Genomic DNA, 20,541 nt, shown 5'->3' on the forward strand with positions numbered 1-20,541 from the left:
TGCTGTTTTTATATATAAACACACCAAATGTCACTATATAGTCACTAAAAGTGGGTTATGGAGATGTAACACAAGCCAGAACTCACGGCTATAGCCCCAAGCGAATACACACGCCTTATAAAAAAACAATACAAGAAAAACAAAACAGCGCTGTATGAAAGGAATCTTTTCACAGAAAGCTAGCACAATCGAGATGCCTCATAGTTTCAAGGAAGACACCACTGAACTGTGCGGGAGACAACTATGGACCTTGGAAAGTAAATGCAGCTGAGTAGGGGAAGAAAGTTGGGGGGCCAGAGGGGCAAAGGAGGAGCTGGGTGAAGGCTGTAAATATTAATTAAGAAGACAAACCCAGGAGCTGCAGCAGCAACAGGGAGTTATCGGAACAACAGAGGAGCTGGGTGGGATGTGGGCTGTGAAGATAAACAAATAAAAGACAAAACCTGGAACATTGGCAGCAGAAAGCCAAGGGCCAGATGCACGACCCTTTTTTGCGGTCACAAACTGGAGATCCTCCCGTTTTTAACCACAAAAAGGGTAATGGCATGTACAAATGCTATTTTGAGAGTCACTGACTCGCAAAATAGCATTTGCGACTCTCGCTATTTCCTAATAGCTAGTCTGAATGCCATGTACAATTGTTTTGCGCATTTGCGGCCGCAAAACACTTGCAGTTTACTATCTACTTCAAGTAGGTGGTAAACCACTCGCAAACACGGGAAGGGGTCCCCTGGGGACCCCTTTGTGAGTATGTGAGAAAATATTTATAAGAGCAGGTAGTGGTCCCAGGGACCACTGCCTGCCCTTAAGAAAATGAAACTGAAAATTTTCATTTTTCTTTTTTAAATGCATCCCGTTTTCCTTTAAGGGAAACAGGATGCATTTTTTTTTTAAACTGCTTTATTTAAAAGCAGTCCAGACATGGATGTCTGCTGACCCCAGCAAGACACCATCCCTAGAAGTGATACAAAAATATTCCTTATTAAGTAAATTAGTTTAGTTTTTTCTATGTATAGGGCATAGTCACTCTAACCCAGATCTGTTTCATTAATCATTATTCTGTAGATGTTATCCATCATGGCTTCCTGATGAAGGCTGCAGAGCCGAAACGCTGGGCCCCATAAAAATCTATAAATGTCTTGCTTCTATTTTAGAAGCATGATTTTGGGAGTGTGAATGAATATATAGGCTTGTTTTATCATTCTCCAGATGGAGATATATATTGCTCTTTTAAAGATTTGTATAATCCTGTACATTTCACCTTAATTAAGTATTTATTCAATGTATGTTGATCACTCCTTCTGCATTATTCGTATTTTGATACTTCTGACTTTATTAAATGATTTTGATATAGACCATGATCTGGGTTTTCCTCTTCCTATTTGCTTGCCAATATGTTTAATAGTTGCCTAAGTATTATTGTTTGTTTATATTTGTTGTTTAATCCCTGACTTAGGAACTCATCTAGTTACAGGGGTACCCTCTTTTTTGTAAAATTCACCATCCCTGGGAGTGCCAGCCATTCCCAATGGGGTCGCAAATTGCGACTGCCTCATTAATATTAATGAGGCATGCAATTTGTGACCCCATTGGGAATCGCAAACAGTGTCTCAGACACTGTTGTGCATCCCAATTAGCAAGTCGCAAATTGCAAGTCGCAAATGAGATGCAATTTGTGACTCGCTAATTGGCGGGCCGTACATCTGGCCCCAAATGTGCTATCTAGCAAGCGATATTCATAGGCACCACTTGTTCCTATAGTGCTAATATGTTAAATATTATATAGCCTTACAAAGTAGCAACCATAAAGGTATAGCAGAGTTAGATGACAAGTGCAAGACACGAAGCAAGTGAAAACAAAGCTGTTACAATCCACCCCATTAGCAGACACAAAATTTGCCTGGTGTTCCGTAAGAACTGTGCTATATAGAATAAAAGATGGTTTCAATGCACTACGTTTGTCATTCGGGCAATTGGTTAATTCACCCACATTCTCAGGCGTGTTTATTCTGGTGCTTAAAGGAGAAAACAGTAGAAAGTCAAAAAGATGCAAATACTATTTGAACATGGAAAGACTTCACAACTTCATTCCAACCCAAAATTAAAACATACAAGCACTCATACAAACTAACACTAAATCTCCCGCACAGAATCGACATGAGAAATGCCCCCCAAACACCCGGCATCATTGACTCACATTCACACTAAATATGATAAATCACGTATTTCATTACCAACCATTTATTCACCCAGTAATTTGTCACGCCTTGTTGAACCCAATAGCATTAGCATTCGAAACCCCCATGTAGTCATAAACCTCACCACACCTCATAACTTGTCACAAAGCACACTACACCCACAATTTATACTGAAACACTTCAAACCACTTAACTCTGTGTGGCATAAAATGTTCCTACATTCCCTGCAAGATCTGCCAAAGAACTCACCGGCAGCCCAATCTCCCTTTTTATAACTAAAAACTTCCACTACCCCTGGGTACCATTCAACGCCGTTACACATCTTCATTCAGTCGCTATCTTGAATGGTGTGATCACGCTATAGACTGATGGAATAAATTATTGGGTAGTCTATAGTGAAAGACATGATTTATCACATTAGTTTGGTGTGAATGTGAGTCAATGAAGACTGGTTTTAAGAGGCATTTCTTGTGTTGATACTGTACTCTTGGGCTGCCCAAACCAGTCATGTGCACTTCCCTGTTCTCCATGCAGGCTGCATTACAGCCTGCATGGAGAACATACCCACCCCTCCAGCCCCTGGCTGAACGCAGTGTCACGGCTCTCAGAAAAATCACATCCCTGCATTGTAGCTTTGTGATTGGCTTAGGGGAGGAAGCCTGGCTGCCTGCTTCCTGTTCCTGTGGTCAGAGACAGGAGAGCAGGAGCAGCGACATGGGACCGGCCTCAAGGTAAGGTTTTATTTTTTAGTTCGCCCCCGCACAACAACACCTGCGACAAACCCCCCCGCAGCACCCCCTATGCCCGCTCCCCCCACCTGCGGCCCATGCTGCTGTTGTTTGGCCTCACAGGTGGCACCTGCTGCACTTCAAAGGGGAGCAGAGTTCCCCTTGACGTTGACAGCATCGAGTGACAGCATCTGCATTCAATGATATGTCTGAGAAGGTCCATGGAACCCCCCTTTCCTACCTCTAGAGGGCTTCCCTTACTGGGTGTTCGGACAGTGTGCTACCAATTTGTGGGCAGGGGCATAACACAGGCCCCCGCAGCACCCCCCCATTGCGGGGGGGCCCCCATGCTCCAGGGGCCCCCTCACTTGACTTACTTCATCATGATTTTAGTGGTGCACTGTGCGCACGGCACGCCCGGCCTCTTCTGCCTCTTTCATAAATTAAATGGTGCGCAAGGCATGCATGCCTGGCCCCCGCCGAGCTTCAGCACCTAATCACCGATCCTCTTCCTCTCAAACAAGAACTGAGACTCTTAATAAATGTTGCACGGGCCCCGGCCGGGCCTCTGAGCCTCTTAATAAATGGTGCCCGGACCCGGCTCGGGCCCCTGACGCTCGCAATAAATGGTGCGCGGACCCTGGCCGGGGCCCCTGAGGCTCTTAATAAGTGGTGCGCGGGCCCCGGCCGGGGCCTCTGAGGCTCTTATAAATGGTGCACGGCCCCGGCCGGAGACCCTGAGGCTCTTATAAATGGTGCATGGGCCCCGGCCCATGAGGCTCTTAATTATGGTGTGCAGGCCCAGCCGGGGCCTCTGAGGCTCTCTTTATATTAAATGGCGGGACAGGGTGGGTACGCGCGGCGCGCACTTGCTGCCTTCCGGGACGCGTATGCGCATTGTTCAGGGTGGGCGCAGGGCTGGTGACCAATGCCCTGATTGCATTTGTCAGGACTTGCGCATTTAGCGCGCGCGCAATTAAAAGTGCGCGTCAGACTAAGGTGTGGCATCCATTCCCAAGAAGACCCTCACCCAGCCCCGCTCCTACGCAACGCAGGTCAGGACAGTCCAAAGTCCGTCACCGGCCTTTATCCATAATTTAAATTGCCACCGACCCCTGCCTGGCTTGCCTTGCCCTGCCCTCAGCCCCTGCCTTCTGCCCGTCCCACTCGGCCTCGCGCCTAACTCTGAGCTGCATGCCAGGCCCAGCCCTCAGGTCGGGTGAGTCTGCGTCCGACGGTCTGAGCATAGTAGGCAGGAGGAGTGGTTCGTGGGTGGTGGTGAGGACCGTCGGAGTCTCAGTGGGTGGCGGGGTGGTAATCTGTAAATTTGGACTGGTATCCAGGAGGGCATCATGGTGGGGCCCGACCGGCAATAAACCTTTTAAAAGTTAACATAGTGTGTCTTATGCTCAGCTCACTTCCCTGTCTGTTCCTTGGCTTCTTAGCCTCCCTACTGCTCGATCACCTCATCATAAATGATTTGACTTCTAGTGCTGCCAGAGGGCTACGGTACCGAACAGATGAAAGAGAACATCAATAGTCAGGCCTTGAACGTGACATTTGTGTTCACAAACCAAACATGCACAGTCATACAGCATAGCCCTTTTCGAACGGGGGCCGGAGAGCATGAATCACGCCATGTTTATCTATTTAGCAGCAGTGCGGGGGGGGGGGGGGGGAGGAGGAGGAGGTTGCTAAAGTCCACGATGGCAGTTACACGAGCTAAGTGGGGGGGATAAAACCAGAATGGAAAATAAAACGTGCTCCCGTGTGTGCTGCTTTGCTCCCAGGGTTTTAAATGCAGAACAAATATCTAATGAACTTTGCCCGATTATGACGAAGTTTGCGGTGCTACTTTAGCACAGCCACTAAATATCACCACAATAAAGGAAAGGAAGGACACAATCTTGTTACATTATTTGGTATTTCTCAGCCACTAATTGTGCGCACGGGTACATACTTCACCCACTCTCCATCCAGTGAGCCAGCAGCATTCTCCTTTCATCTCGCATGAGTATCCTCCATAGTACCCCCAGGGGCACCCCGCTTTCCCCCCTCCCCCAAATTAGGTTACCCAAAGAAGACACAAGAAACAGTTGTAAATGGGTAACAAATGCTGCAGGATTTATTACATAATTCCAGGATATGTAATAGGTGGGTTATCTTACGGGCGATCCAAGGGCAGGCGGCCATCTACTTCACCTGCCCCGCCTGATGAGCCGGGCAGCGCAGGAACGACCCGCAAGTGCTGCCCCCCAAGTGATTCTTTTTTCGATCACGTGCCGTTGAAATTCTACTCACACCCCCCCTCTCGGGGCGGAGCGTCGCATAGCAAGCCCCCGGTTGTTCAGGCCCACAACCGCCCGCAGGCCTAGCGGGGCGCCGACCGGCTTCCGGGACCTCTCTGGAGGCTCCTCGTTTTGGCTCAGGCACCACGTGGTGCCGCGCAGAGGTACCCTTTGTACCGGCCTGCTTCCAGATCGCCCTGTAACTCCGCCTGCAACGAAAAGAAAAACATTAAAACGTTCAGCCAAAAACCCCACCCCACCACACCACGCCGGGTAAGCGGTAGGGAGGGAAAAAAGGCGAGGTGGGCGACAAAGAGGTCGCCAGTGAGGGTGGGGGAAGGCTAAATAGCCTTCCCCTCACACCTGGGCCCGGAAGTGACGCGCCTTGCGCGTCACTTCCGGCCCCCGACACGGAGGGGGGGCAACAATCAGGATCCCCGCCCCCCCCGAAGGAGGGAGTGGGGAGGGGTGACCGGGGCCCCGGGGCCACTAAGGCGCCGACCGCCGAGTGGCCCCCTGCGGGGGCCGCGGTCAGCGGCATTCCCCAAGCATTTCCCGCCTCTCTATCTGTGTAGGCCGGGCGCATGTTTTCAGAAACTGCATCTGCATTCTCCAGATCTCATGGTGCTGACATGAAGAAAACGAATTGCAATAAACGCATCCCTCAGACGTCTGGATTTTTTCCATGAATAGCTTGTAACAAACAAACTGCAAATATGCAACCGGCAGAGGGGAGGCGAGTAGACGGAGCAGAGCAGCAAGGTGGAGGCTGGATATGTATTAACTGCAGCGCAGTCACTGTCTGAGCAGTCTGCGGAATTGGCCCTCAATTAATTAGCTCATTTGACAGCCAAATTATGTTTACTTTGGCACGCTTCCTTAACATGGTAATGGCTGGTACGCGACCTTACAAGTGTCCATGGCAGTTCTTTAAATACCATTCCAACCCCATGTTCGGTGACGGCAGGAGATCTGTGTATGTGGTTAGGGTGACCAGACGTCCCGGTTTTCCCCGGACGGTCCCCGTTTTTGGAGAAGTGTCCCCGTGTCCCGACACTTTTCTCCAATTCAATGAAATGTCCGGGTTTTTAAACAGTGTCCGGGTTAAACATACAAATGTCCCGGTTTTTCATTTGTTTCGGTTGTTTGAGCATGCGCGTGCATGCTCTCTTTGCACTGATTAAAGCGTGACGTTTAGGTGAGCGTTGTAGCAGGAAGGGAAATCGGGCTTTGAATGGAATGGGGGGTGGGGAGAGGTGCTCCTTTCATTCCACAGCGTGAGGTTCAGCGCTTTGAATGCGACCTCTGTCTCCAGGCCGAGAAGTCAAAGGATGCAATCTGCATACATTCACACCTGAATGCCGGTCACTTAGGGTGCTTCCAGAGATACCTTTGTTTTGTTAATGCAGCGCTCCTGCTCCAACAGCTACTGATGGCAGTGCGTCTTTGAATGTCTTTATTTTGTAAAAGCCTACTTGCAGGACCTGCTTATATCCTTGTTTAGAAACAGTAACCTGTTTGTACTTCGTGTCCAGGGCCGGCTTTAGGGCGGTGCGAGCGGTGCCACCGCACCGGGTGCTGGCTTCCTGGGGGCGCCATGTTTTAAAGTTTATTATGCTTTTGAAGCACCTGCTGCAGCGTTTCTTTACCCCCAGCAATTACCAGGCCTCACATAAATGTCAAGATAACTCGTGTGATTAATAATCTTCCTGGAGAGAGATCAGCATTTTGTATAGTTGAGGTTTTGACTTCGGTGAAGTTAGTGTAGAGGGTTAACATGCCTGCTGCAAAGAACCTGTACCAAGTAGATTACAGAGTGCGTATGATGTAAACAGATCAGCAGATTACTGCTTTCAAAAGAGATATCCTTTTGTTACTTGCAATTTATAACTTAAAGTCCTGATATAGAATAGTGAGCTATTAACTTTCATCCTAGAACTGCATACACACTGCAAAGTATACATTATTAGAGCATTGATTAATGTTGCAAAAAGGGATAATTTGGCTAGAAATCGATTCTTATTATTAAAGAAAACTCCCAACTATGCTGTTTCTTTTTCAACTCTGCGTTTGTGCTTCTCCACACAAAGCACTCTTAAACTATACTGCCTACCAGTATGGATGACATGTGACTCCCTACACTTTTAATCCTTTGGCTTATGTAACATTTCCTATACACTGATTACACATGCATGATTGATTGTCTCTGTGTAATGTGTGTGTGATGCGAAGTGCTCGGACACCCTACACTGGTATGAGTGGCGCTGTATAACTAATTCAATGCATCTGAGAGAGTGTGGTTATGGAGACTTGGTCACTGTTAAAGGGTGCTAGTGAGAGAATCCGTGGTGGAGCGCCAACTTACACTGTCGCACAGGGCGCCACCAGCACTAAAGCCGTGGTCACCAACTATAGCAAATGTTGAGGCAAAGTCTGTTTAAATGGAATTAATGGTTACAGCCAATAAAAGACCTCTGATTTGTCGTCTGTAATGCTTCATCTTGGTCTGTGGAGGGAGCTGTCTTTATAGTCCTTTTTCTATGTCCATGGCAGCTGTCAAATAGTCCTACCTTTATGTCGATGGTTACTGCAAACCGTAGTCCTACTTCTATGTCTATGACCTGTCCCCGTTTTTTGTTTTGAGAATCTGGTCACCCTATATGTGGTGAGGTGGGGTGTAAGACTTGCCAAGAAATACAGCGAGGGAAGAACGCAAGCCTGACTTGCTCTAGGGTCTGGGTGGGTGGGCGCAGGGGAGGTTCTCTCCTCATATATTTTTTAATGGGCTCAAATAGTGCGTTTTAAAGCACAGCTTTCACAGAAATCTCCTCAAAAGCCAAAGGCTCTGAAAGGGCACATTAAATATTAGTATTTTCACAGCCTGTCATATTTTGACATACAAGTCTCTTCGTTACTTAAATAGTGTGTGCACGCACGGGCCCAGGTCGGTCCTCAGAGAGGCTCTTCATTATAAATGAGATAACATACATCTCCACACTGTTTTCCTTTTTATTCCTCATTAGGTCTTCCTATTATACCCCATCCTTACTGGCGCTCATCATCATCATCTTTCTCTCCACTACCTGCACTGCTCACTTGTGTCATTGTTGTTACCTTCTCAACCCTTTCCTCCTTTTCATCTTCTAGGCTCGCCCATCATTTCAGTCCATTCACAGCCCCTCTTCAAGATCCCCTCATCTGGTTCTCTTTTTTTCTCCTCCAAGTTCTCATTCTTTCTCTCCCTAGTGATTTCCCCTTCATCTCTTAAAAATCGGTTTTTGTATGTAGTGTTTATGACCGCAGATGCGTCTTTTCATATCACCATCAGCAACAGATGTCACTATGCACATTTTGAGTATAATAAAGGGCTAGGCAATGACCACAAAGTGACGTGTTGTACAATAGAAAACCTGTCCTCTGATTACTTATAGTAACTTTCAGTTAGTATGTAATGAGTCACAGTGTTTTGATCCTAGAAAGATGAGAGGCCAACTAGGCCCTGTTAAGATTTTAGTTGGTTACTTGTTTGCTGAGGAGCACAGAATGCACAGGATGCAATATTTATTTTATGCACAGCACCGACTTTTCATTATGTAATGTACCATTGCATACTTTTGTAAATTGGTTACATAGGCTTAGTTTTTTTCTGGTTCCATGCAGTACCCCCTGGGCCTATTCCTTACATTTGAAATTCACATTTACTGCTATAGTGTGAGAAGGCATTTCATGAAAAGGAATATAAAGTAGGGTTGCCAAAAGAAAAATGCCAGCCATGTGTTGTTTAAAGACACTAAATAGGGTTATAAATAAAAATGTATGTATTCATTTGTTATGTGACTTTTCTGTCTTTGTTCCCTTTAATTATCAGTCATGGATCATTCAGGCAGCAATTAAAAGTGTTTTCTATTTATATTTGCTGTTTGAAGTATGCACAGATAGGTGCTGAAAATAGGGCTTTAGGTAACTGCTTATTTTTGTCCTGTAGTGGGCATCAAAATGAGCTGGCAACCCTAATCATAAGACTGGAAGTTTTGTTGATATCAACACATTATTTCCTACACCCTGGATCCCTAATAATGCCAAAATAACAATAGTTTAACTTATACCTGAAACCCTACACTGCCATAAATAACCTGCTGAGTTACTTCACGTGTCCGGGAATGCACCCTGCATTCAGACAACTCACTCCTCTTTCTTCCCCTTCACTTTTACGCTCACCCTGTACTCACAGCAATCACAATGCACTCACACTATTCACCCGCTCACCCTGCGCTCACCGTCCTCACTCTGCACTCGCAGTGCACTTGCGCTGTTCACCCTGTACCTCACCCTGCAGTCACACGAGCTTCAGTCTAAAGATCTGGACCTTTTACAAGCATCAAATATGTTAAGTAGCGCAGCGATTACATTTGCCAGTTTCAGAGAACAGTTCGAAGATGTTAAAAGCTCAGCATCTTCATTTGCAGCTCCATGGGGAATTCAATTTCATTTTACACAAAAACGACCACGACGCAAAAAAAAGCACTTCGATGAACTCTGAGAAGACCAAAGGCTGTGCAATCCTGAAGACAATTTTAAGGTGTCTGTGTTTTATGCTAACATAGATATTGTTGTAAATCAGATAAAAACTCGATTTGCTGGTATGAACACCATAATCCAATGCTTTCATTTCATGATGCCTTCAGAACTCTTCAGAGCTAGTGAGGATAAGTTGTTTGAAGCAGCCATAACCCTGGCAGCTCATTACGAAAAAGACTTGTCCCTAGAGTTTCCACAACAACTCATGGCTTTCAAAGCTGTGTTGAAAGAACAAATACAACTTATTTCAGGTGGCACAATAAAGGATCTGGCTGACCTTTTATTTTTGAGAAACCATGCAATTCTGCCCAGTGTTTTGGATGTTGCAACAGCACTGAAACCTTTTCTTACAATTCCAGTTACTGTAGCCAGTGCAGAAAGGTCATTTTCAAAGTTAAAATTAATCAAGAACTATCTCCGAAGCACAATGACGCAGGAAAGACTGTCGGGGCTGGCAACTTTAAGCATTGAGAGTGATCTGGCAAAAAAAATTAAATGTGAAAGCTCTAACAGAAGAGTTTGCAAGAAGAAAGGCAAAGAGGCAAACATTCTTTCAGTCAAGTACATCTTTCCAATTCAGTGAACCAAGCAGTAGCAGCCTTCAGCCACCAGTCTAATTTGCCAGTCACTCTTCCTCGTGTAAGCAGTCTTCAGCCTTGTGTCCACTCTTTAAGTACTGTTTTTCTGCTGTACCAGCCTTCATACTCTGCAATTAATTTCATCTAGCTCCTGCAAGTACTTTTCCTACTGATAGTGTGAGTCTCAAAATGTATCTGTCCTTTGAATCCCATGAGGAAGCAGTAAGTAATATGGTATTCTGCCAGTATATCATACTACAAATATTGTTCGCTTATATATAGGCGACCTCAATATTCTGAACATACGTTTATAGAGGCAAGAAGAAATGTATTCAGTTTAACCTGACAATATGCACCCCCTTGACACTTTATTTTGCACAGACAAAAGGGGCATCATTTGAGTAAACAGCTTCGTTTATTTTGCTGCTGAGTGTGTTACTGTTTTGCTGGTCACTTAAATATTTGCGCCTTTATGCACAAACTAAAGGGGCGTACTTTGTCGACTTGTTTAATGTTGATGCTGCTAAACTTGTTTTAGTTTGTTTATACCACTCGCCTTGAAATATTTGCACCTTTATGCACAAATAAAAGTGGCATTGTTTGACTGGACGGATTTGATGTTTATGCTGCTAAATTGTTATTGCTTTACCAGGCACTTTGAAATATTTATGCCTTTATGCACAAACAAAAGGAGAATTAGTCTGACTAAATAGGTTTGATTTATGTATGCTGGTGCTTGCTGTACTTGTTTTACCAGTGAGTTTGAAATATTTGCACCTTCATGTACAAACCAAAAGACATTGGTTGACTAAAGTGGTGTGATATTTGAATGCTGCTGCCTGCTGTACTTGTTACTGTTTTTCTAGTCACTTTGAAATATTTGAGCCTTCAAAAAGGGAATTGTTAGTTTAAAGTGGTTTGATTATTGTATGGAGCTGTAGTTGTTGTTGGTTACCAGTTGCTTTGAAATATATGTGCCTTAATGCACTCACCAAACGGGGAATTGTTTGACTACCCTGGCTTCATTTTTGCTTACTGCTGGACTTGTTTTTACCATGCACTTTGAAAGTATTTTCACCTTGCTGCAAGAAGAAAGTCGATTGTTTTACAAAACGTGCTTGATTTTTGTATATTGCTGGACTGGTGATTGCTTTATTATGCACTTTGAAAGTATTTGAACTTTTTCTTTACCAACTACAGTTTGTATAGATTGTCATTAGGTACTTGCTGATATGGTTTGTTTTTATTCTACATGCAGTGTTATTTATGGTGTGTAATGTGTGTGCCTTAAATCTTGCATTTAGCATTGTTTACACTACAGGAATTATAAATTAAAACAGACAAACATCTGTATCAATGTTCTGAAGCATCCAAACAGTTTTCTTCCTCAGCCTTGTTTGCCTGCCTGTTTTGGAATGCTTACTGATAAAGACATGATGGTAGAGATTGAAATTGCTTCCTCAGTTCACGTTATTATCATGCACAACCCTTGACAGGCGCTAATGTGTGGCATGCAGATAATTCACCAGTCTATTTCTCTTGACTTTCATAGGCTACTGAGTTATATCTTGTGTACTTCTCATGTATATTGTCAGTCGAGTTTTTATGGAATTGCAGGTTTGGGTTTGTCTTTTAAAATTTCAAGTTATTGTCCATTAATGTCAATTCTATTTCAGACCCTTCATAGTTGTTCTTTGTTCTTCAGCCATAGGCAGTTCCTGAGACAATAGGATCGCTCCTTGGCATTGTTCTTATTGCTGCCTCAGTCAAATAATCTGCTTTTGACAGTATTGATACAAATGGCATAGCTTGTATGTTAAGAGTATTTCCCATTTTCTCATTAGAACTTAGAGAAAGACAATTTAGAGGCATTTCATTTAAATGTTGGAGGTTTTAAATCAAAATATACTAGATTTCTCGGTGGTAGGGCAAAGTGGTAGGTGGTGTGCTGGGCCGCCGGAGGGGGCCCCCTCCATGTGCTTTGCAGGGGGGCCCCCTCAAGTTTCGTTACACCACTGTTTGTGTGGAACTGACAGTGTGCCCTCTTTAAGGCCTCTTTGCCTCGGCACCCAAGCCCATAAAATGATGCAAGGGCAAAGTGTTTTCCTCATTTGCAACGGGTCACACCCCTCTGCAGATGAGAAAATTACCCCTTAAGGTAGCACCTGTACAACATGTGCACTGGAGCCACCTGCATTACAGAAGGGGCTGCACAAGAGTCTATGACCCCCTTTCTGTAGTATTACAGTGACCTCTATAATACTACAGTGCCAGGAAGCAGAAAACAGGTGCACATGACTATTGCGCCCCTGAGGCACTTTATGTAATACATCCTCTGGTGTCTTGATTCAATTTTGGTGAGAGGCTAATCTGTTGTGGTAGGAAATACATTATATGTTCTACAACCACTAGAAGAAGTTCCTCAAAGTTAGCCATCACTATGAAAGTATTCCACTGCCTTGCCTGAGGAGTCACAGGCAAGGATTGTTGGAAAGCGTTGTAGTCATGAATGTAGATAAGTTCTCAAAAACATTAGTATACCGTTTTTTCTCAAATGTTACATTTACAACATTGCTTGAACAAATCCGTAGTCATAACAATTTGCATTTTGTTATTCTTCAAAGTGACCTCTCGGAAAAGGAAAGGAAAATTGAATGTCTTCAACATGCACTTCAAGAAAATGAGAAAGAAATTAAAAACTTCCAAGTGAAATGCCTGCATCTTCAGGAAGAGAACGACAGCCTAAACCGCATAGTCGACTCTTTAAATGCCAGAGTGATAAAGTTAGAAGCTGAACATGATAAAAACCTTGATCTAATTAGTACTCTGCAAAAAGCACCAGTTATACACCCCAACCCCACACCTTTGCCTGTTCTCATTCCTCCAAAACACCTTTTGGAGCCCCACAAAGTCACCAGCCTATTGAGAGTCGCTCGAGAACTGAATATTTGTAACCAGCACCTCAAAGGTTCTGTTGGCCGTCATCTATCAGATCTTTCTCGCCGGATGAACCATCTCGGAAACACTGTTCTCAAAATGAAAGACTTCGAACTGGGTGCAGCGAAGGAAACGGAGGAACTTCGCGCTCTCTACCAAAGGGAAGCCCTGGAGAGGAAACTTCTGTACAACCAGCTGCAAGAGCTACGGGGAAACATCAGGGTCTTCTGTCGATGCCGGCTGGACACACAGTCACAGAACTGCTTGGATTTTCCTTCGGATGATGAAATTGAAGTCAACCAGAAGGGCAGCAAAAAAAAGTTTTCTTTTGACAAAGTCTTTTCCTCTCAAAGTACTCAGGTATTTGTTTAATTTGTTATTTGCTTTATGTGTAGTGCTAATGATTGGTCCTGGGTGCACTTCTGGGCAGAGTTTATAAAATATACAGTATAACAGCAGAATTTCCAGAAATATTTCACTGCTCGTCCATACCATAAGTAAAAGTATAAATTATCGCATGTCCATACACTAAATTAAATATTAAATCACTATGTGTCCTTACATTAAGTGAAATAAATCATTGCATGTAAATAATGTAAGTGTGGGAGTTGTGTCATCAGCAGGGATTCATTTAAAATCCCAGATAATTGCTTTCCAGTTAAGCGCATCTGTACCTTGGACTTCTTGGGGAGTACCCAAGGTCCCCTACGGGTGAGTCATGGATGTGACCAGTAGAATTTCATAGGTTACACCTATCTTTCACTTTGATAATCTTTTGATATAAGTATCTAATTACTTATAGCCTGATTTAGAGCTTAGGAGACAGGTTACTCTGACATAAATGTCAAGGATATCCGCAAGCCTTACTACAGTTGCAGTAGGTGGACTAGTAATAAGGCGGAAGGGATACCCGTCAAGTTTGTGACGGAGCAATCTGTCTGCCAAACTCTAATTCATGCCCATAGCCTGTCGTTGTTAACCATCTTATTAACCCCTTCAGTGCCCGCCCCTTTCCCCGCCCTGTGCTGGCCGTTTCATTAGCGGGCGGGGTTTATGATGAGCTGGTCTCGTCATGGGCACAGCGCAACCGCGGCCCATGACGAGACCAGCTCGTCATGGGCATTGAAGAGGTTAATTATGATTACTGAATGCAAATACGAATAACAATAGCTATGTCCAGTACACAACAGGAAAGGATCCCTTTACTGAAAGCTTCAATGTTTACTCCACATTTATTAGATGGTTCATTCAGTAGACCAAGAGCACATTTGCGCGTGCAATCTGAATAAGTGCTGAGATATTGATAAGCCATCTTGAAGGAAGGCGCTCAGATGTAGACAACCTGGATACTTATGAACCAGGCATGAAACATTTGAGTAAAACAAGATGTAAAGCAGGGCTGAGCTATCCAGTGAACAAAAGCAAATGGCAGTGGTATCAATACATTTTAGGAAGGAGACTACACAGTAAGGAACTAGGGGCCAGATGCATAAAGAAACAATTTTGCGATTTCCTAATTGCAAATCTTTGGGATTCGCAATTAGGAAATCGCAAAACGGAATGCATAAAAGTGTGTGGAACACTTTTAGCGATTCCTAGTGGATCGCAAATGACCTACCTCATGAATATTAATGAGGTAGGTCGGAATTTGCGACCCCCTAGGAATTGCAAAAATTACATAGATGGTGGCCTGCTGGGCTCAGCAGACCTTACTACAGTTGCAGTAGGTGGACTAGTAATAAGGCGGAAGGGATACCCGTCAAGTTTGTGACGGAGCAATCTGTCTGCCAAACTCTAATTCATGCCCATAGCCTGTCGTTGTTAACCATCTTATTAACCCCTTCAGTGCCCGCCCCTTTCCACGCCCTGTGCCGGCCGTTTCATTAGCGGGCGGGGTTTATGACGAGCTGGTCTCGTCATGGGCACAGCGCAACCGCGGCCCATGACGAGACCAGCTCGTCATGGGCATTGAAGAGGTTAATTATGATTACTGAATGCAAATACGAATAACAATAGCTATGTCCAGTACACAACAGGAAAGGATCCCTTTACTGAAAGCTTCAATGTTTACTCCACATTTATTAGATGGTTCATTCAGTAGACCAAGAGCACATTTGCGCGTGCAATCTGAATCACCTATTTTCTACTAGAGACCACCCAACAGAGGAAGTGCTGAGATATTGATAAGCCATCTTGAAGGAAGGCGCTCAGATGTAGACAACCTGGATACTTATCAACCAGGCATGAAACATTTGAGTAAAACAAGATGTAAAGCAGGGCTGAGCTATCCAGTGAACAAAAGCAAATGGCAGTGGTATCAATACATTTTAGGAAGGAGACTACACAGTAAGGAACTAGGGGCCAGATGCATAAAGAAACAATTTTGCGATTTCCTAATTGCAAATCTTTGGGATTCGCAATTAGGAAATCGCAAAACGGAATGCATAAAAGTGTGTGGAACACTTTTAGCGATTCCTAGTGGATCGCAAATGACCTACCTCATGAATATTAATGAGGTAGGTCGGAATTTGCGACCCCCTAGGAATTGCAAAAATTACATAGATGGTGGCCTGCTGGGCTCAGCAGACCATGTCTGTGATTGCTTTTAAATAAAGCAATACTTTTTTTGAAATGCAGCCCATTTCCCTTGAAGGAAAATGGGATGCGTTTCAAAAACAAAAATGAAAAGTTTTATTTTCATTTTTCAAGAGCAGGCAGTGGTCCGTGGAATCACTACCTGCTCTTAAAAACATGATTTTCCAAACATTCACAAAGGGGCAGGGGTCCCTTGGGGACACCTTCCCATTTGCGAATGGGTAACCACCTACTTGAAGTAGGTGGTAAAATGCGAATGTTTTGTGACTGCATTCATATTTGGAAGGGATGCCCTGAACACGCCCCTTCCAAATAGCGAATCGCAAACCTGTGTTTGCTCCATGGAATCTGCGATTTGGCCTGTTTGCTAGGAGAAAAATGCTTGATGCACCTGGCCTTAGCAGTCAGAACCATGGAAACATAAACACTAGCAAGAAGGCTTCCTTCTCTGAGTCACACAGGAATCGACATATGTGCAGATCTGTTCCCATTCAATATGGCTGCAGATTGTGTATTAAATGATGTTTCTCTTATTGGCTTCTCCAACAGGAACAGCTTTCCTTTCTGCTAGCGCCAGAGCACAGGCAGAGAGAAAGAACTGTGCTCCTCTGCAGTGGGATCAATGCAGTCTTCCCTGCCCGCACTCTGGCGGGGAAGGAGCTAAACGTGTCCCAGGGTTGAGGTCCCAGGGACACTGTTTCAGGAAGGCCCAGTTAGATAGGGTCCCGGAGGCCAAAATCGACTTGGGGACAGGGGGAGGGAGGCACACTCCCCTCCTCTCCTAAAAAGAAAAAGATAAAAAAGCAATAGTTGGATATTCAGAGGAGACAAAATCAGTTCACAGAGGTGGCACCATGCCATCTCCCCTTAGAAGAATGCACTGGGTCCTTAGGTATGGAGTTGCAGGGGCCAAAATTGGCTTGGGACGAGGGGCACATGACTCCTCCCCTCCTTAAAAAAATAACAGGCCCTGGGGGATGAGGTTCCCAGGGCCTAAATCAGCTCAAAGTAGGGGGATACCACGCCTGCCTTCATCGCCATGATTTATATATAATCATATTAAATATGATTTGACCCATGGGCCCTGCCTTACCCAAAGGGTCAATGGGTCAATTTAAAAAAAGAAAAAAATCACTACTGCTTTTTTTTGCCTCAATCCCATTGGAGTACTGTGGGATTAAGGCAAAAAACCCTTTTATGTTTTTTAACTTTTAGTCTCTGGGACCACCTGCAAGTACTTGGAGAGGCAGGATATCCCTACCATGCACTTATATCTTTTTAAAAAGCTTATATAGGGCAAGGAACTAAGTTCCTGAGCCCTCAAATGGCTGCCCCAACATATTTTTTATGTTGAGGCCAGTCACTCAGAACGCTCACTCAAACAATAAGAAGGCCTACATTTTTCAATTTTAGTCCAATAGTCCAGATAAGCATATATTTTGAACCTTCATTTCTCAATAGCTACACCAAATCCCCAAAAGCACACTTTCTGGGTAAAGATAAAGCTTTCTGCTAAACTTTGTGTAGTTCCTTGCAGCCTTTTTGGCTGTAGCTCTGTTCAAATATCCCTATAGAAACTGCATGGGAAAATTGCATTTGTTTTTTTCTGCAGGAGCGGCAGTATAAATTGTGGAAATCTGTCAAACGGTGCCAAAGGTATTAGCAAACCAAAAAATATGGTAACTAGGTCTGAACTACGTGACGACTGCTGCTGTGAAATTTGTATATATATGTACACTGAAAAAGCAAAAGGTTACAGGGACATTATAGTTAGGAAATAGAATGACAAAAAACGTAGAATTTACTGAAAAAACAAGGTTATAGGGCCGTATAGTTAGGCTCAGATATCAGACATACGAAATCATAGAATTCAGCAGTTATTGTTACCTTGCAATACACTGCTTATGACCTCATATATTATGTCACTCATGACATGGTCAGTAACATCACTGATGACATCATCCCATAAGTGTAAGTCTTTCATAAACGTTTCTGAGACTTAAAGTTATATTTACAAAGCTACAGCATAAGTTAGATTACTATTTTTTCTGTACTAGTAATTAGCCATACTATTTCTAACATATCGCATCTTAGTGACTATTTGAATGTCTTTATCAGTGTGCGAGTGGGTATCTGAGTGGCTGTATTGGTGTGTATGTGGGTGTGTGAGTGGCTGTATGGATGTGTTAGTGGCTATATGAGTAGCTGTCTGACTGCCTGGATGGCTGTATTGGTGAGAGAGTGGGTGTGTGAGCAGCTGTATGGGTGTCTGAGTGACTGTGAGAGTGACTGTATGGGTGAGGAAGTGGGTGTGTGAGTGGCTGTATGGGTGAGAGAGTAGCTGTTTGAGTGTGTGTATAGGTAAGTGAGTGGATTAGAGTGGCTGTATTGGAGAGTGAATGTCTGTGTGAGTGCCTGTAAGGGTGAGTGAGTGAGTGTGAGTCATTATATGGATGTGTGAATGGGTAAGTGGTCTCTGGGTGTGTGAGTGGTTGTATGAGTGAGTGAGTGGCTGTCAGTGGCTGTATGGGTAAGTGAGTGAGTGGGTGTGTGAGTAGCTGTATTGGTGAGCAAGTGGCAGTGTGTTTGGCCTTATGGTGGCTGTGTGAGTACCTGTATGGGTGAGTGAGTGGCTGTATGAGTTTCTATATGGGTGATTCCGTGGGTGTGTGAGTGGCTTTAAGGGTGTATGAGTGGATATGTAAGTGCCTGTTTATCTTTGGCTCTATGGTTGAGTGATTGGTTGTGTGAGTACTGGTATTGATCTGTGAATGGGTATGTGAGCCGTTGTGTGAGAGTGGGATTGGATGTAGGAGAGGTTCTATGGGGATGTGAGTGGGTGTGTGAGTGGTTCATTAGACAATGTCATGAGTGATGTAATTTGAGATATCATCAGTGATGTAATGAGTGATGTAATATGTGAGGTTATAAGCAGTGCATTGGGGCGTACGTTTTAGTTAGCTTAGGTAACTATAACTGCTGAATTTCACTGGTTTTGTATGAGTGAAATCTGAGCCTAACTATTATATCCCTGTACACTTTCCTAACTGTAACATGTAACCTTTGAAAATGAATGTGTGAGTGTCTCAATGGGTGTGTGGGTGGGTGTGTGGCTATCTGAGTGGGTCTGACAGTGCGTGAATAATTGTCTCACTAGGTGTGTGAGTGGGTGCATGAGTGTGGGAATGCGTCTGTGAGTGGGTGCGCAAGTGTCTAAGTGGCTCTGTGAGCCTCTGAGTGGGTCTGTGAGTGGATGCATGAGTATCTAAGTGGGTCTGTGAGGGAGTGCATGAATCAAGCATAGGAAAGTTTGCCAGCAAAAAAACAGGTACGTTTATGACATTCATCATCTTTAAAGTAAAACATCCAACATCATATTGATGACCAAAGTGATCCATGTGATCGTAACCTCTGGGCTACATTATTGCCCATGTCAAAATGCATCATTGCTTAATTGCACAAATTGAGTGGTAGCCTATGTAGCCTAAAATAAAGCTGTATCAGAATAAGAATTTAACATTGGACAGAAAGAATTGCCTAACTGCTTAGCTTCTCATGCCCAAAGTAAAAAAGGAAACGCCAAGGAGGATAAATGTTAACTCATTTAAATTATCGTGATATACGATGCGCAAGGGCCACACAGACAGTGGGGCAAATGTGCATTCCATCACGCATGACATTTTGGCATTTAAAATAAGGCAAGGCACTAGGCTGATCGACTAACTCGGAAAGGGAAAAGTTGTATTTTGACAGATCAGCGGTGTAGCATGTTAAACATCTTTTTTAGTGTTGAAAGGGAGCCAACAATTAGTTAATAATACCTCCAAAGTTGAATTTAGCCTGTATCAGTGCCCAACAAATAGCACAGCAGGAGTCACGTTTGCAGAGTGATGAAGAAAGGTGGTGTGGCCTCGAAGAACCTCTCAGCAATCCTGCTGTGTGGTATTTACTTGAGGTAACAGGAGGGCTTGTTAGCCACAAGGACCCTCTGGATCCAAGGGGACTTAATCTCCTAAAGAGCAGTTCGCCAGGATGCGCATTTGCAGAGTATTGGTGAAGGGGGCTGGGCCTCCAGTAATTGCTCAATTGGCGCTCCCTGGGCCAATTGCGGCCCGGGGACCCCATTCCCTGGGGCCTGGTCTTTTCCTTAAAAAAAAAGTAAACTAATTTTTAGGAGGGATTGATCGGCCCAACTCCCAGACGGCGATTTCGGAAATGGGGAACCTATCCCCCGAGGCCTGCCTTTTTATATAAACAAAAAAGAGAGGGGGCTGCGTGGCCCCCCTCACCAGGCCGGTTTCAGCCCAGGGATCCCATCCCCACGGGCCTGGCCCCTCCCTTGGGGACCATGTCATGAGTGATGTAATATGTGAGGACATAAGTAGTGCATTGCGGGAGAGTAAGATATAGTAGTTAGCTCAGGTAACTGCTGAATTCTATGGTTTTGTATGACTGATATCTGAGCCTAACTATAATGTCCCTGTAACCTTTAGTTTTTTCTAGTGAATTTCTAAGGTTTTTATATATGCTATTCCTAACTATAACGTCCCTGTAACCTTTGAATTTTCTCAGTAATTTTCTAAGGTTTTTTTTAATGCTGTTTCCTAACTATAACGTCCCTGTTACCTTTGTTTTTTTA

General features: G+C 44.2%; 1 protein-coding gene across 3 annotated transcripts in view; it reads left to right on the forward strand.

The window, feature by feature from the left end:
- LOC146855412 (uncharacterized) overlaps positions 1-20,541 on the forward strand; it is a 658,880-nt gene that overhangs the window by 438,083 nt on the left and 200,256 nt on the right. For all 3 annotated transcript variants that reach the window (XM_085653183.1, XM_085653184.1, XM_085653185.1), the window contains one exon: positions 12,995-13,667. In XM_085653183.1, the coding sequence (XP_085509309.1) occupies positions 12,995-13,667 (673 nt within the window). The remainder of the gene's footprint in view (positions 1-12,994; positions 13,668-20,541) is intronic.

This window comes from Triturus cristatus, chromosome 4_1 (assembly GCF_964204655.1).
Source record: "Triturus cristatus chromosome 4_1, aTriCri1.1, whole genome shotgun sequence".
NCBI lineage: Eukaryota > Metazoa > Chordata > Amphibia > Caudata > Salamandridae > Triturus > Triturus cristatus.